The 18562-nt window shown below is 32.4% G+C and overlaps 1 protein-coding gene across 2 annotated transcripts; it reads left to right on the top strand.

The window, feature by feature from the left end:
* LOC107618377 (BAG family molecular chaperone regulator 1) lies at window positions 3814-6080 on the top strand. 2 transcript variants are annotated; one of them, XM_016320424.2, is made up of 5 exons: window positions 3814-4429; window positions 4581-4840; window positions 4920-5176; window positions 5268-5414; window positions 5670-6080. In XM_016320424.2, exons 2-5 carry the CDS (start codon window positions 4606-4608, stop codon window positions 6066-6068), a joined length of 1038 nt encoding a protein of 345 aa, XP_016175910.1. In that variant the 5' UTR covers window positions 3814-4429; window positions 4581-4605; the 3' UTR covers window positions 6069-6080. The 2 variants fall into 2 exon arrangements, with proteins under 2 accessions (XP_016175910.1, XP_016175908.1); XM_016320422.2 differs by having other exon boundaries at window positions 3815-4429; window positions 4521-4840.

The following is an 18562-nucleotide window of genomic DNA, read 5'->3' as shown; positions in this document are numbered from 1 at the left end:
TGAGAGGAATTAATTTAAATAAAATATATTTTTTTTAAAGCAAAACCTCAATCCAATAAAGTGGAGCAAACAGAATTGGATTTAGATCCTCTAAAGTTTGAATTTTATTTTAGAAAGTAAAGTGTGATCTCTCATCATTGATTTTATAGATGGGACCAATAATAAATATGAAAGAGAAACTATTCAAGGGTACAAGATCACACTTTACTCTCTAAAGTGAAATTTAAACTTTAGAGGATCCAAATCCAACAGAATTAGTCAAACACTGCAATCCAAACGTAACACTACAATCCAAACGTAAAGAAAGTAAGACAATAATATAAAGAAAATGGTTAAGTACTTTTTTCATCCCTAAGGTCTTGGCTCAAAATCAAAATCGTCTCTGACCTTTTTCCGTTATTAAAGTCATCCTCAACGTTACAAAACGTTATAAAATCATCCTTTTGTCCATGAACAATATTTTTTTGACAATTTTACCCTTAAACAAAAATAAAAAAAAAATCGAATCGGCCAAAAACCAATCGGTTGGACCGGATCGATAACTGGCCGGTTCGAATACAACGACGCCGTTTTTTTATTTGTAAAAAAAACAAAAGAGAAGTAGATTATCCATTCTTGGACACTGTCATGACCTTCTCCCCTAGAATTAATGTCTTTCAGAAACCCTTCTATTTGCTTCATTAGAATTAAGTCAGCATAACTTGACCATTCGAGTTCTGCACTTATGCTTTGATAAACAGCATCACATTGCCCATGAATACCTTTAAATATCCTATCATACTTGATAATCATTACAGCATCAAGAATTTTTCCAAAAATTTCGATGTCCAAATCAACCTTTCTTCCTACTGTTATTCTAAATAACCCATCTAGGACACAGATAATTCCTCTTATGCTAAGAGCACAAGAAAGCAAAGTAGTACTAGGAGTAGAAAGATGACAAAGAGATCCATGCAACATGCACTCCCAGTAGGCCTTAGGAAGAACTCCTGAAGTTTTTTTATCAATAGCAGCATCCAACTGTGATATGAGGCCAAGGACAGTAGGTTCAATTCCAGTATGTTTCATGAGCAAGAATGGTGAAAAATCAGAAGCCGGCTTTTGTTGGTAACTAAGGCTACTAAGAAAAGCTTTCTGATGGGGCTTGCAAGTACTTGTCCAACAAAGATGAGAGCGCGCTTATTAGACATGCAAATTTACCAGACTCCACTAGGGAGGAAATCATGCTCCCAGCCAGTTCAACAGATTTCTCTTCCCCAAAGCATTCTTAGTCCAGCTAAGGCCCTGTACTGAAATCGCTTTGTCCATGTAATATCTCAAACAAAAATTAAAAAACATGTAAGCAAACGCAGACGATAGATCCCTCTTCTCTTCCTTTCTCATTCATAACAACAACCCTTCATCTTCTCATAACAACCATTCTTCTCATATCTTCTTTCTTCTTCATCTTCTTCTTCTTCTCATTCACAACAACAACCCTTCATCTTCTTCTTCATCTTTTCATTCACAGAGTAAGTTTATTTTAATACACATGATTTAACAGAGCAATCAGAACCATACGATACAAATATGCAAATTTGTAAAATTTCTACCATCAGCAACCAGCAAATACAAGACAGAGCCATTAACAACAGGAAATTACAATTTACAAAATATTCAAAACCAAACTTCAAACCAAGACCGAAGAAGAAGGATTGAAGAAAAATGGAACAAAAATTGAAGAAGAAAATCGAAGAACAACAATTTCAGAACTTCAAACCAAGAAGAAGGCCGAACATTCAGTGAAGATGAAGACGAGAAGCCACTAATTTGGGTTCCGCGCCAAGAAGCCAACGAAGATGAAGACGACGTGCCGAGTTACTGGTTCCGAACACGGGGAAGAGGAAGAAGCGACGGCGCTGAGGACCTGGGGACGGCGGCGGCGCTGAGTACCTCGGAATGGCGACGGTGACGAAGGGCTAGGGTTCCCTTTGCTTCAGAGTTCTCCAGTCCAGGGAGTGACAAATGAATGAATGATTGGGGGGAGTTGGTTCATGAAGACACAAATGAATCTGCTTCTCTTTTGTTTTTTTTTTTACAAATAAAAAAACAGCGTCGTTTTATCCGAACCGGCCAGTTACCAATCCGATCCAATCGATCGTTTCTCAGTCGGTTCGGCGGTTTTTTATTTAATTTTTGTTTAAGGGTAAAATTGTCCAAAAAAAATGTTCATGGACAAAATGATGATTTTATAACGTTTTGTAATGTTGAGGATGATTTTAATAACGAAAAAATATCGGAGACGATTTTAATTTTGAGCGAAGACTTTAGGGACAAAAAAAGTACTTAACCTTAAAGAAAAACTCTCGTATCATATCTGGCATAGCCATCAACAATTAAAGGAACCATACCTTTTCGCTCATTAGAACTCACGACGATCATGTTGATAATCTCTTCGACCCCTTTGTCTTTATTATAAAAAATCTTTTTAGTCTTTTCCATCCGGATGTAAATAAAATATAGGGATAAGTATGATTTTGGTCCCCAACGTAGGGGCTGAAAATTTTTTTCGTCCCTCGCCTTTTTTTTGCTCTAAAATGGTCCCCAAAGTTTCAGTTTGTTTTAAAACCGTCATTCGAACCAAAATGCCCCTATCCCTTCTTCCCCAAAATTCTCCATTCTTCCCCAAAATTATGCAAAGCACCAGCACCACCACAACCACCACCACCCACCACCGACCACCTACCACCACCACCACCAGCATCACCGCACCACACCACCACCACCTTCTTCTCCTTCTCCTTCTCCTTCTCCTTCTCCTTCTGCTGTTTCTGTTTCTGATTATCAATTTTTCTAGTTTCTGTTCTTTTTTGGTTGTTCTTCTGATTCATTTTATCAATTATTTTTGCTGAGTTCTAAGTTCTGGGTTGAGTTTTGATGATGATGATGTGTTATGGGTTCTGGGTTGAGTTATGGGTTCTTGTTTTTTTTTTTTGTTGTTCTTCTGCTTGTAACTGCTTTTGTTGTTGTTGTTCATTTGATTCCATTGTTGTTCTGCTTCTGCGCTTCTGTTCTTCAATTTCTGCGATTCTGTTCTTCACCTTCTGAGTTTGATGATGATGATGATGATGATGATGATGATGATGATGATGATGTGGTGGTGGTGGTGGTGGTGGTGGTGGTTCTGTTCTGATGGTGGTGGTAGTGGTAGTGGTGGTGGTGGTTGATTTTGGTTAATTTTGGGGTGAAGGGAAAAGGGTATTTTCGTCCGAAGGACGATTTTAAAACAAACCGAAACCTTGGGGACCATTTTAGAGCGAAAAAAAGGCGAGGGACGAAAAAAATTTTCAGCCCCTACGTTGGGGACCAAAATCATACTTAGCCCATAAAATATATGTTAAAAATGACAATAATAGTAATATAACGTACAAATTGTATAAATAATTAAAAATGTAGAACAAATTAATAGCAAGGATAACAACAAAAAGAATAATTCAAAATATAAACAAAACTCTCACTTCATATTTTTATCGCAATAGTTTTGTTAACCATATAATGCCATCATAATTATTACTATTGTAACTACCATAATCATAATTTAGACAGAAATCACCCTTTTTCTTTTTGTTGTGGTAGAATTGCAACAGGGAACAATAATCCATCTTTGATTAATCATATGATATGATGTGACGATATTTTATCGACAATTATTTAAACCCAATTTGTTTACATTTTATGAAATTATTAATAACATCAAAGTCACAGGCTGCTGCCAGCATGGTTAGCTGGCCACTCTTTTTTTTTATTAATATATTTCATTTTTGCCAATTTTTCTTTATAACTATTTTTTGTTTTTTTTCCTCGAGAGAGAGAGAGAGCAAAATCCTGATTATTGGAATTGTTTTTCTCTCTGGATTTTGACTTCACATTACATTGCCCTTTTCTTCTTCTTCTTCTTCATCTTCAGAACAACACAGTCACCGGTTCTTTCAGATTCTCTTTTGTTCCATTTGTTAATTCCACTCCAAAATTACGCGACAAAACTCTCACACTCACCACATTCATTATTTTCCTTCACACAAACATTATTTCCTTTAATTCGGACCCTTTCTCAGCTTCATTTTCTTCTCTTCTCTCTTTCATTTCTATGTAATTTTCCCCCTATTGTTGTTGCCATTCATCTGAGTGTGACTTTCTTTTCCTTTGAGAAAGTGTGAACTTTTCCGTCCGGCGATTTGCCGTGAAAGCGAAGATTTGGAGGGTTGATGCGTCGGTGTTTTTCTTCATCCGAACGCCATTGTTGATTCTTCTAGTAAAAAGCACAAGGGGGAAAAACAAAAGGCGAAGCTTTCGTTTCTTCAGTTTTCTGTCTCTTGAAACTTGAATCTTTCTTTTTCCCTACGGGGATTGGAGTCGTGGAATGCGGGCTATTCACACTTTCACGCATCAGGTTCTAACAACGTCATCCTTTCGGTCAATCGAGTCTCCGTTTTTTTCTTCTTTCTCTTTCTCTCTCTTCTCACACAAATCAAACTTGGCAGAGATCTAATCTGAGCTTCTGGTTCTTTCTCTTTCTCTCACTAACTTCAACACAAACACAGAAGTGTTACTGAAAGAGAGAAGAAGATGATGAGGATGAGGAACATGACCAATAATTATGGGGTCTCCGCCGTGAATAATGGAAGCGAGGCTACAACAACGAGGGCAATGGAATGGGAGATGAGACCAGGTGGAATGCTGGTTCAGCGCAGAACCGATGACTCGGATCGGAACTCAGTGCCGCCGGCACCGACAATTAGAGTTAGGGTTAAATACGGATCAACCTACCATGAAGTCAACATTAGTTCTCAAGCTACATTTGGTAAACCCCTTTTTTCTTTAATAATTATATTATAGTATTATCTGTTGATTTATTTATGTTTACCGTTGTATGTTATTAGGGGAATTGAAGAAAATGTTGTCTGGTCCAACTGGGTTGCACCACCAGGATCAGAAGATATATTACAAGGACAAAGAGAGGGATTCAAAGGCGTTCCTTGACATTGTTGGAGTGAAGGACAAGTCCAAATTGGTGTTGGTGGAGGACCCTCTTAGCCAAGAGAGAAGGTACTTGGAGATGAGAAAGAATGCTAAGATGGAAAAAGCTGCCAAGTCCATTTCTGAAATCAGCTTGGAAGTTGATAGACTTGCAGCCAGGGTATGCTTTCTTCTATCCCCCTTTTTCTTCTTTTTCTATGTATTAAATGCTTCAGTAGTTGGGTGGTGCTGATTAATTCGGACTTTGTCAGGTGTCAGCACTGGAATCAATTATTAGTAAAGGTGGCAAAGTTGCTGAAATTGATGTCATTAGTCTCATTGAGCTCTTGATGAATCAACTCCTTAAATTGGATGGTATAATGGCTGATGGAGATGTTAAACTGCAGAGGAAAATGCAGGTACATTCTTCTATGCATAACTTTGCACTTTTCCTGCATTTGGTAGCTATAACATAACACAAATAGAGAGAGAGACAGTCATAGGAAATTTGTGTCTCTTTTGTCTCCGTTTGACACATTGGCTTGTACTTGTTTTCAACTCTAAACACTTTTTGTGTGTCTCTTTATCTCTGTATTTATGTTTTATATATTGCAATTCTGTTGATTCCCATTGATTATGGTTTGTTCTGATGGTGATGAATCCCCATTTTGAAGGTAAAACGAGTTCAAAAGTATGTTGAAACTCTTGATATGCTTAAAATTAAGAATTCTATGGGCAATGCCAACAATGGAGGGCATCATGCATCAGTGAAGGCCCAACAAAGGCATTCAAATGTGCATAGACTAGCAACAATTCAAGAGCAACCACAATCACAAGGTGTGTCAAATGGGAATAATCATAGATCAGCAACAATTCAGGAGCAGCAGCAGCAGCAAAACCAGCACTCAGAAGTAGTAGTTACCACAAAATGGGAGACATTTGATTCTCTGCCACCGTTAATTCCAGTATCTTCTTCCACATCCACATCAGCAAGCCCACTGAATAATGGCAACAACAACAATAGTAATAACAATTCAGTTCATCACAAGTTCAATTGGGAATTCTTCGATTGAGTAGCATAACCACGTGTACCTTTTTATTTTTATTTTTGGTAATTGTGTGGAGATGTGATTTGGGGTTTAATTTGTCTTTCCACTTGGGACTTGGGAATGTTACGTTATATGTTACAGTTACAGTTACATACATTCTTTTCTGTACTTAGATTTGTTTTAGTAACCCCCCATTAGTCTCTGTCCATTTACTTCACCGGAAATAAACGGGGTTGCTCTATAATAGTGATGATTAATTATCATAAAAACGGTTCCTTCTTTTTTAATTATATATATATATATATATATGATATGATTTTTGGTGCACCTCTTCATTTTCATTCATTTCAATTTTGGTCTGGTCAAATGGTAAATTGTTGGTGAAAAGGCGGTGGTTACGTTGATGAAATAGGAATACCACTATTAATTTTATTTTGGTGCCTTGCTTATTGTGGGGGCTACAAACGGACAAAAAGAGTGGCATCTATTAAAGTGTTTGCCTTCCTATCATGAAAAAAATAAGAAGGAAATATCCCCCCAATGACAACAAGACAAGCCTGAAAAGCCATCAATAGGGTAGAAGATGAAATCATATATGTTAACTAGCTATAACTAATTATTAGCCACTAGGTTTGGTAATTTATACACTAGGGTCTCATGTTTTTAATTGTATTCTTTTAAGAAATTGCTAATTGCAAAACAGATCTCAGCCAAATTATTATTCCGGAAATAGAAAGTATTGTTCTGGGGTTTGAAGCCAAGGTTTTTGCGAGGCTATGATACCCCCTATGACCTTCTGCTGAGTTAGCAAACACTTTAATGCAAACGCGTTTTAATAATGAGCGTAATGATTTGGTAGTAGATAATCAAAGCAGTCATATACCAAATCTACCTTTTTTTTCAACTTTAATTTGTTTCTAGAAATTGATGGAAAATAAACGGGGTTGCTCTATAATAGTGATGATTAATTATCATAAAAAGGGTTCCTTCTTTTTTAATTATATATATATATATATATATGATATGATTTTTGGTGCACCTCTTCATTTTCATTCATTTCAATTTTGGTCTGGTCAAATGGTAAATTGTTGGTGAAAAGGCGGTGGTTACGTTGATGAAATAGGAATACCACTATTAATTTTATTTTGGTGCCTTGCTTATTGTGGGGGCTACAAACGGACAAAAAGAGTGGCATCTATTAAAGTGTTTGCCTTCCTATCATGAAAAAAATAAGAAGGAAATATCCCCCCAATGACAACAAGACAAGCCTGAAAAGCCATCAATAGGGTAGAAGATGAAATCATATATGTTAACTAGCTATAACTAATTATTAGCCACTAGGTTTGGTAATTTATACACTAGGGTCTCATGTTTTTAATTGTATTCTTTTAAGAAATTGCTAATTGCAAAACAGATCTCAGCCAAATTATTATTCCGGAAATAGAAAGTATTGTTCTGGGGTTTGAAGCCAAGGTTTTTGCGAGGCTATGATACCCCCTATGACCTTCTGCTGAGTTAGCAAACACTTTAATGCAAACGCGTTTTAATAATGAGCGTAATGATTTGGTAGTAGATAATCAAAGCAGTCATATACCAAATCTACCTTTTTTTTCAACTTTAATTTGTTTCTAGAAATTGATGGAATAATTGCACAGGGAAAACAGCAAATAAGCGATACTTGGTTAAGAATGCCATTTTGCAACCATAATATAAAATATTATATAATATTGCAACAAAGTACAACCTTCATCCATGTGCCTTAGTCAAAGAGTTTGACATCATATTTTTACCTAAAATTTTAATACAACCAATTTATGAATTTTTCAAAAATAATTATTTTATTTAATCTAAACTTAATCGATATTTGCCTTATTTAGCATTCATTAATTGTCGCAACAATTAATAAATACTAAATAAAGCAAGTTATGATTATTTTTAATTAATTTTCTTTAGTTACCAAACATTTCCGTGATACATTCAGAAATACGAGTAGAAATCAAAGCAATCCAACTTTCCATTAGATTGGATACACAGGAGAGGAAAGAATATGTACATTCTTTTAAATTACGTATCAAAGGGAAAAATAAAAAAGAAATATGTTATCCACATGGCTTCATGCAGAATTATATATTGCAATTATTGCTGTATACTCTACCCTATTACACGAGTAACACAAATAAAGCTAGGGAGGTTGAAGAGAATCTAGCTAGGCAATTCGTATTCTATACTCTCCTTATAATTGAATGGAGTGCATATTTTGCTTTTGTGAAACACTTCACGTTGCCAATTATACTTTGGTTTGTTTGACATGGGGCATGGCAGAGTGGATTAAACATCAAGGAACCATGCATGCTTCTATCTTATTACACTTCCAAGAGGCAAGAGCCATGTGTTATTGCCACAAATTGGATTACACTTATTTTTATTTGATTATGCAAATAATCATACAGATAAGATCGTAGCATCATACATAGAGACAAATTAAATTTGGATTTATTTCATTTTATTATACAAAAGACTATGTCCTATGTGCCAGAATCGATTAAAGACATAACTCACAAGGTTCCAATTTTGAAGGCGGTCACTCGATCATAACGGTTCTTGCTATCTATCCATAACCATAAATAAATTAAAGGCATCACAACCATTGAATCATCATAGAAAAAAGGAAAAAGGATGAACACATGCTTGTCCAATGTGATCAATTCAGATTTCAGATATAGAAGATTGAGTAAGCAATCATTCTTCCAACTAGTTTATAACTCTTTTCTCATAGACTCTCGCGGTCTCTATTGAGATAGGACTGTTTGCTCAATTATGACCCTATTGTCATTTACTACGCATACTTTTGGTCACTATTCCCCAACTCGACAAGTTAAGAACTAGTCCGTCGCAGATCTAAGCTCTATTGAAGGGTTTGACGCTGGCCAATGAGTTGCTGCATGCACAAGGTGGGGTTCGAACTCTCGACACTTGCTTAAACGGACAAGTGAGATGACCACTTGACCAACCCAAGTTGGTTTGGTCACAATATTTTAATGTGTTTAGTAACTTCTTTTTTTAATTTTCCCCTGCTTAATAATATTTTAACAAAAATGTTACGTGCATATAAAAAATTAGCTATTATATATTTGTATATAGATATATTAAATATAACAAAAAAAAGTTAAGATTTATTTAATTAATAATAAAATTTTAAAATTATTATGTAAAAATAAAAAAATTAATTATTATTTATTTATGTATAAACATATATTATTTAATTTATTTTTAATATATATCTTGTTTTCTAATATATATTAATAATTCTTTTTCTTTTTTGGTCTGATGGGGATATATGCTAGTGGTTTTTTTTTGGGCCCTTTGTTTCTCTACTGGTATGGGCTGGCTTAAGTAGTGATAGGATTTTTGGTAGTACTTTGGGTCAATGGTTTTTGGTTTGCCACCTTCCAATGTTTTTGTCAAAAATATTTATTAAACTAATTAACGTGATTGTTATGGTATGTAAAAATATTTGTCTAACTTATTAAAAAGAGTTAAAGATTAATATTTAATTTTAAAAATATAAAATATAAATAATTATTAAATATTTAAAATTTATTATAAAAAAATAAATTAGACAAAAGTTAGACATCAAATTATAGATATATTCTTATCGGAATTGAGAGTTTACCAATAATAGGAATATAATTCATCTAACGTGGCAACAAGGGACAGAGATTTAGCTAAAAACTGTTAATGCTAACGTGTCATTTTTTCCTAAGATCAACATTACAAAAAGGAATATGAATACATAAGAAAGTAAAACCATGTAAAGTCATCTCAAATTAAAGACGCATATGAATTATGATAACGATTAGCATCAGATATTCTTTTCAAAGCACAAACATAAAAAAAAGTCGGCAAATGCTTTATTTCAAAGCACACACGTAGTTTGACTCCCAGTCTCTATCCCGTCCTCCACGTCATAAACAACGTTCCATTCGAAAATTGAAGTCCTTTTTTGATTATTATTAAATTAAAAAACCATTATTCTTACAATACTAAAATCAAAACTATATATCTAGAACGTTATTAGTGCATTTTAATGTGATCCCATTAATGTGGGCTGCCGCTGGTGTAGTTAAGAAATGTGTATCAAGATTCTCGACCACTTTAATTTCATCAATATAATAATCAACAATTCACATCTTAATTTAGATAAGTGGATTAATTAAGGAGATATGTATAAATAATTAAAATAAAGGAAGCAAGTAGCAAGAATATGTAGATGTGAGGTTGAAGGGACGTAGGTGTAAAGAGGGAATGAAATTGATGCATGCATCGTGTCTAGCCGACAGTAAAATAGATTGAGGCTGCTTCAATATGCGGGAACACTCAGCATGCTATGGTAGGCATAGCCAACCAATTATAATCAACAATAGTGTGCTACATATTCTAACTACAAGTTAAAGCTGTCAATTCCGCCAAACATTTCAACCAATATATACTTTACAGTTTAGTCATAGCCACATCCTTATCCAACATCTATAAAACTCAGGTGCAGTCGATTTCATGTGAAGTTAATATTTGAAAGTCGTTAGATGAAAATTTAGTGAAATCAGTAAAAATATTTAACGATTTTCAATTATCAACTTTACATGAAGTCGAATGCACCTGACTTTTCACCATAAATTAAACACTACAATGCTCTTGTATCTTAATCCATTTGCTACCTTTTTTTTAATAACATTTGAGAATAAATACCTTGATCATGTACGAAATGTTTATCTTAAAATTGAAAGTTTTGAGACTAAAATAAATTGTCAACTTAACTACTACATGCTTTTAACTATTTAAGTAATTCTTTGAAACCCAATCCAAAACAAAAGTGAAGTCAAACTTATCTTTAGTTCTCACTTTGTAACCGAAAGTTTTAAAATTTGCGGCTCTAAGTTTGCCCAAACAGTTGATGACATAAACTTATCTAATAGTTTTTTAACTATTATTTTTATGTAAAAATTATTGTAGTTAAATTATCTTCTTGTCACCGTTTTATATTTTGTCAAAGACATTGATTGCTATCGAAATTTTTTATATTTTGATTGTTTTTAGACTATATTAAAGAGTCAAAAGGATTAATCTAGCTATATGAAATGCTCGTTTAGATTAAAAAAATAATAAATAATGAATATAAATGTTTATATGAAAAAAAGTAACAGTTCTAAAAGTGTTATTCCGGATTTATCAACCAATAGTATGAAACTAAAGTAGTCTTCAAGTACGTATTTATTTTTTTAAAAAGGAAAAAGAAAAAAAAAACTATAATTAACATAAAAGCTTATTGAAGTTATTCTACTTTTATGCATTCAATATGTTACTTATGAGCAGACGCGTGTGGATATCGTTGTGTGTCTTGATTTTGCGATCAAAATGTGGATAGAATCTTCACCAAGCTAAGAAATCAGATGTGCAGAGACAGAGAATAAAATGCATGTGGATGAGGAATTTGGATTTTGATTGGATGGTGCTTATCTGTGAATCAAGATTTACACATATATATGAGTTGGACATTTGCGGTGGTCTAGAAAATGAGATCAATTATTTCAAGTATAGTGAAAATTTAGGTGCAGTCGACTTCACGTGAAGTTGATAGTTGAGAGCCGTTAGATGAAAATTTAGTCAAATCAGTTAAATCATCTAACGGCTCTCATCTATCAACTTCACGTGAAGTCAACTGCATCTGAGTTTTCACTTTCAAGTATTATCCTACGAGGAAGAGTGTTATTCCGAGTTAATCAAGACTTTAGGAAAAAAATATATCAATTAAATGAGTGAATAAGTTTTATCGGTTATAATTTCCTTTTAATATCAAATTAAATTATGTGTTTGAAATTCTTTTTAATCTCAAAAACACCCTTGGAGTTGTCACCTTTGGGGAAAGTGCATTGCACTATGCGAAAGAAAAATGCAAAAAGCTGAAGATAATAATAAAGCATTTTTGTGGTTCATTTTGTTTCTCAGAAACAAGTTGACGCGGAATCAGAGGGAAAGTAGAAGGCTTTAAAAAGAAGAGCAGCTGTCTCATATTCAGAGGTAGTCATACTCATACATGGATTATTATTATTATTATTCCTTATCATTATCACCAAACTCAACACCCATCCTTTCTTTCTTCACCACTTAGGTTCGGTTCCCGAGCCTCTAGGTTCGTAGCCAAATTCAATTTGTCTCCATCCTAGGGAGCCAAATGTTGTTGCCACTTAGCCGGTATTGCTCTCTTTGTCTACACTTCATTTTCATTTCATCATAACTATGGTTACCAAAGTTAACCATACCTAATTAATATCTAGGTATTGTGTAGTCTCATCACACTCCCAAATTTAAACGACCGTATTACTGGTTTGCAGGAATATTATCTTCTTGGCAAAATAGGGATCAGTGCAAGATAAGTTAGATAATTACGCGTATGTAAAAAGCATCCATGAACCTATGCGTTGTTCTTATTGTAACACGGTACGGTGATGACCAGGTACATTAGCTTGTCGAATTTCTCATTAATTATACCCTACTCTATGCATATGCTTAGATGCATAGCACGTGTCCTAGGTTGGAAACAGAACTCAAAGGATAACGATTAATTGTACTTTACACTTGAATCGTCGCTATATAGTTCTTATTATTATACGTTATGTAAGCATACTAGAGATATTTTGTGATTTAGAGAAAAGTATCGTTTTTGTCTCCAATGTTTGGGATAAGTCATATTCGTGTTCCTAACGTTTAAATCGTCCTATTTGGATCCCTAACATTTATAAAAGTGATTCAATGTTATCCTACTATCAATTACACTAACAAATCAGATTATATTTTTCAATTGAAAAAGTATATGAAAACAAAAGGGTATCGGCAAAAAACTAAACAAAACCACATTAATTTATATTAATAATTAATTTAAATTTTTAAATTCAAAATTTAAAAATTTAAAATTAAGTAAGTAAACCTAATTAAAACCTATAAAAGCCTTCCTCTTTTCTCTCACATTAACCTAATTAAAACCTATAAAAGCCTTCCCCACCGGTACATCTTTCGCCGTCGTCGTCGTCGCCGCCATCACTGCCACAGCAACAAATCGTGACATCGGTTTTGTCACCTACATAATCACCAATGCACAACCAACACATTAATTCTTCATGTTCTTCATCTTATTCTTCTTCACTTTGTTCTTCAGCATGTGCAACACCAAAGAGAGGTTTTGTTGAAGAAGAAGATACTCATGGTAATGTTGTTACTGAATCACCTTTACTTTCGCCACTTTTATTGCCACCCAATAGAGTTCTGGAGGAGAAAACCCTAATTGCAAATTTGGACTCATCTTCTTCATCACCACAAAGGGTTTCGGAAACATACGAAGCTGCATCGCCAAGGAATTCTAATGTCTCCAATGGAAGTAGAAAGTCTTCCTCATCATCAGCATCAACAAGAGTTTCTAATGGTTCCAATGGAAGTAGAAAATCTTTGTCACGATCAACATCGTTAGATAGGGTTTTGAAGTAGAAAGTCTTCCTCATTCATTCTCATCAATCCAATCCATTCTCACATGCATTGTGTGTGTTTTTCTTAATATAATACAATATGGATCTTGATGATGATGCATGTATATTTGTACAGAGGTCAGGTTACATCTTGAAAGAATGAACTTGGGGAAGAATTACTATTTGTCAGTATTAATTATAAAAAAACATTCATTTAATATGAAAAAGAACATCCTAATATTTAACAAAAGAAACATCTAATTATATTTTAGCAAAAATAATTAAATATCTATAAAATTTAAAAAAAATATGAAATTCTCAAAGAGATAGAGACATTCACATTTACAATACAAAAAAATTCGAAAAATATATAAAAGAACATCCATTTAGTATGAAAAAGAAACATTCTGATACTTAGCAGAAGAAACATCCATATATATTAATTCGTAGAGATTTTAGATTCACCCAAAGGTATTTGGCTGGTTTTTGGTTAATACCTTTTGGTTCTCTAGTATTGTTCTTTTCAATTATTCTTACTTGGATGCATTTATTCTCAATTAGGTCTCATTTGGATGTGCTCGATTTTAATATTATACCCATTATTTATGTTTAGATTCAATTATGTTCCTAGAAAAGTGAATTATGTAAATGTTGTAGGAATTAGTTTCAACTTTTGATGAGTTATTTTTCGAAGTGGATTATCGATTCTATCCCAAACATTTGTATTCTAACTTCAATAAGAGATTTTTAAAACTCAAACTAAAGCGTTCATGATGTGTAATTGACGGTAGGATAACATTAAATCACTTTTATAAATGTTAGAGATACAAATAGGACGATTTAAACGTTAGGGACACAAATAGAATTTACCCTAAACGTTGAAAACAAAAACGATACTTTATTTTTGTGATTTATTTATATTGAATGAAAAGAATTTAGGTACAAAGTTTCACATGGAAAATGACTGGGGATCGGAGGAGTCAGCAGCTCGTCATGTCCCTTTCTTGCATGCTTTCAATCTTCATAATAAAGATTTAGAAAATTAAAATATATTTTGGATAATTAATATCTATAAATATATTATTACTAATTTTATGATTAATTTGTAGTGTATACATAATATTTTTATTTTTTTTATTAATGACGTAAATCTCACTAAAATGAAATCTGTGTACTCTCCACATTATATTGATGATACTGAAACAATGTTAGGAAAATGGTTGCTCTAATAATAATAATAATAAAAATAATGATGATGGTTTGATGAGCTGGTCCATCACACGTTGAAAAGTTGGTTAGAATATTTTATGGGATCGACTTGGAGAAGGAGTGAAAGCTTCGTTTAATTGCTTTGTATTGAGTCACTCATCTCTATACTCAGCACTCGGCATGTGCGGCACGTTCATGCATTCTGCACGTGTGCTATATTAATGCATGCATGCTCGTTAATTACTTTGTACTATCTTATCTTATTATTATACTATACTTTTATTTATTTTGAGATGCGCAACCTAACCATACAAGTAGCTACTAGCTAGTTATTATTGTACCGAATTGTTTCTTCAATATTTTTTCAATAATGTATTAGGGAAATATTAGGAATTAATATTTTTAGGAAATATTAATCATGTAACATTTCTTTTTTTTTTTTATTGTTCATTATGATTATATAATAATGCAAAATTAATATATAATGAATAATGTGTTGCATATATTTGAATTTATTTTTATGTATTTTGTATACCATTATTGTGATTTTTAGATACAGCAATAATATATAAAGTTAAATGTAAAGTGATTGAGAATATAAAAAAGAAATAAAACATGTTAACCCAATATTAATAAGAAAAAAATATCGGTGACAATTTTAATTTTAATCCAAAATATTAAGAGGAAAAAAATACTTAACCCTTATTTTTTTAATAAATTTATGTTTACTTAGTATTTGGATAAGAATAATAAGTTCAAATAACATGTTATTAATAACTATTTCAGTTTGTTAATGTAATAAAAAATAATATTTAAAAGTACTCTTTTTAGACTAATGTTAAAAAGAACTAGACCAGTTTTAATCAATTGAATTGAGTCTATGTACACTTTAAAGAATAATTTTAAGGAGGACGCTACTATAAATATGCTTAAAACATTTTTTTTTAAAGATGTTATGTGTCGCATTATTATTGGACGTATTAATGAACCGGCTATTTTTGAAGTTTTTAACAAATTAGAATAAAATCGATTTTTTTATAACAATAACAATAAATTCAATTGTTATCAGATATGGTCGAACCGATCAATTTACATAACCCACTTGATCATGGTTTTTTTTTTCTTTTAAACAAAATCAAGGATATATTTGTCTTTTTATCAAAAAATTTAAACATGATTCGGTTTAGATTGTGTAAATCGATCGGATCAAATCGGGTCTAATAATTATAATACGGACAATTAGGTTTATTATTGTTGTTATAATAAACCGATTTTGTTCTGGTTTATTAAAAAATAAATTATTAACTGGTTTAATAAAGATGTCCAATAATATTATAACACATGTAAACGTCTTAAAAAAAAAGACATTTTTAATATCTTTATCGAAGAGGTCTCTTAATTCTAAATGACTATAATAGAAAATCAAATCTCAGACGACTAAGAGGATTCTAAGATCCTTGATGAACAAGCAATGATTCCAAGAAGTGAATAGAAAAAAAAAACCAAAATTCGTAGATGAAGAACAAAAAAGAGTGACTAAATAGTATATAAAGTAGAAGACTTAGACGGAGAAGAACAGATGATACATTAGTACAATAGCCAAGGCAATTTATAATAGAAATCTATAACAGCTACCTAACTGCACACGAGGCAGTTATAACAGAAATGGAAACTAGTTATAACAAAAAAGAAAAATATCTCTAACTAACTCTATACCCCTAACATATGGATGTTACTTAGTTACATAACCTTTAATCACTAGGCTATGATTGATTAACTTTTTGTATCATATAAAATATATACATTTGTATTTAAAAAGCAGCTTAGAAGTGTTCTACAAGACACTATTATATAATAATAAGCTCTATATATTTTCCCTTCATTAGCATAGACATAAAATAAATGAGGGCTTATTCTGCAAGAACAACTAGATAACAGATTAACAGTAATATTATATTTCTGATTCCATATGATCATGTTATGCAATTAATTAAGGCATCATATATATCAACCTTTTAATCTTAAGTGCATGTAATATAATTAATGTCAATGCCTTATTATAAATCAAAAGGAAATTAGCTCTCCTTGCTAGCTTTCTCTCTAATGAGGCCCGCTACACATATTTTTTAGCTTACAAGTCTTACAAGTTGGCACAAGTCCAACAAAACACACGCATTACACTCTCACATTCAACAGTAAATAAACGCACGTTATTCAACCACTTCCTATTTCCAAAGCGCGCTACTCACCATGCATTATGAACGACTCTTCTTCTTCTTCCTCCATTAAAACGAGTTTCTTGCCAAATTTGAAGATAATGAAACTTCAGAAATACACCAAAATAATTACAGAAATACATCCAAACAATTACAGAAATACACCCAAAAGATTATAGAATACACCCAAACGGTTACAAGAATTCACCCAAACGATTACAGAAATACACCCAAAGGATTACAGAAATACATCAAAAGGATTACAAAAATACATCAAAAGGATTACAAAACTACACCCAAAGGATTTAAGAAATACACTCAAAATTCGTTGAAGTACACCTTATGCATAATTCAGAACTCTTTCTCTTTCTCCTCCTCATCTTCTACTGCTTCTTCTTCTTCAAAAACGATTTCAGAGTTTGATGTCAAAAAATAATTGAAATCGAGAATAACGAAAAAAAAAACAGAGAAAAAAGCACGTAAATGAAGAAGAAGAAAGAGACGACAAGAAACGAAAGAAAAGAAGAAGAATAATAGGAAGAGGAAGAAAAACGTGCAACAAGAAGAAGAAGAACGTGTAGTGAAAACGTACAATAACGGTTTAAAGCGCATTAATATAAATGACTTGTAAAGACTCGTATAAAAAACCCTTACAAGTGAATAATTATTCCTCTCTAATATATCTGAGGACCCTATTACTTGATGACATAAATAGTGCATTGTTTGACTTTCTAAGTTTGTGATCATTTACTTGAAGGGGTAAAGAATCCGTTATCTAAGAAGCCAAAAAAGGAAGATTCCAATTTCCAATAGTGGTCTATGGCATATCCAAACCGACCACGTTTAATTTGATGCAACGAAACCACGAGAGAGAGGAGCTGCTCTTTTGCCTTTTCATCATAACAAAGAGGTTCAGTTTCAAACTTTCAATTGCGGCTATTCGAGTCGCATAAAGATTTCCCTTTCTCTACCTAGCTCTCAACTCTGAAGCGAGAATGGATCCTAATAATTGAGAACGTAAAGTGTAATTTTTAATTTTTTATTATTTTTTTTTTCTCATATTTATTATTGGTCATACTTAAAAAATTAATGGTGAGATATCATACTTTACTCCCTCAATTGTTAAAAAAAAGATTGAGAGAATCCATTCCCCTCTAAAACAACCCTCTTTTAATAATCTTTTCGTTTATTATTATTTTTACGTAAACCTCCAAAAACTCCCATGAAATTTTTTGACATAGACAGAAATGGTTTTGATTTTTATTAACAATAAAAATATTTTTAATAAATTTAAAAATAATACAACTAAATATCCTTTAAATATTGTCTTTTATTCGATCTTTAGAGGACAAAGTAGTATTTTTTTATTTAAAAACGTTACAAGATATACTTCAGTATAAAAAACAAGATATAGTTACTATTGAATTTTTAAGTGATAACTGAATCCTTAATCATTCATTTATGTAACTATTTTATTCTTTTCGTGATTTATATATTATATACTTGAAATGTATTAAGACTTGTGTATTTAAAAAAAAATTATATCACTAAAATAATTTAATATTATATACAGACTTTC

The sequence above is a fragment of the Arachis ipaensis genome, chromosome B09 (genome assembly GCF_000816755.2).
Source record: "Arachis ipaensis cultivar K30076 chromosome B09, Araip1.1, whole genome shotgun sequence".
In the NCBI taxonomy this organism is placed as follows: domain Eukaryota; kingdom Viridiplantae; phylum Streptophyta; class Magnoliopsida; order Fabales; family Fabaceae; genus Arachis; species Arachis ipaensis.
Note: the sequence above shows the minus strand (reverse complement) of the source record. Positions and strands in the feature narration are given on the sequence as shown.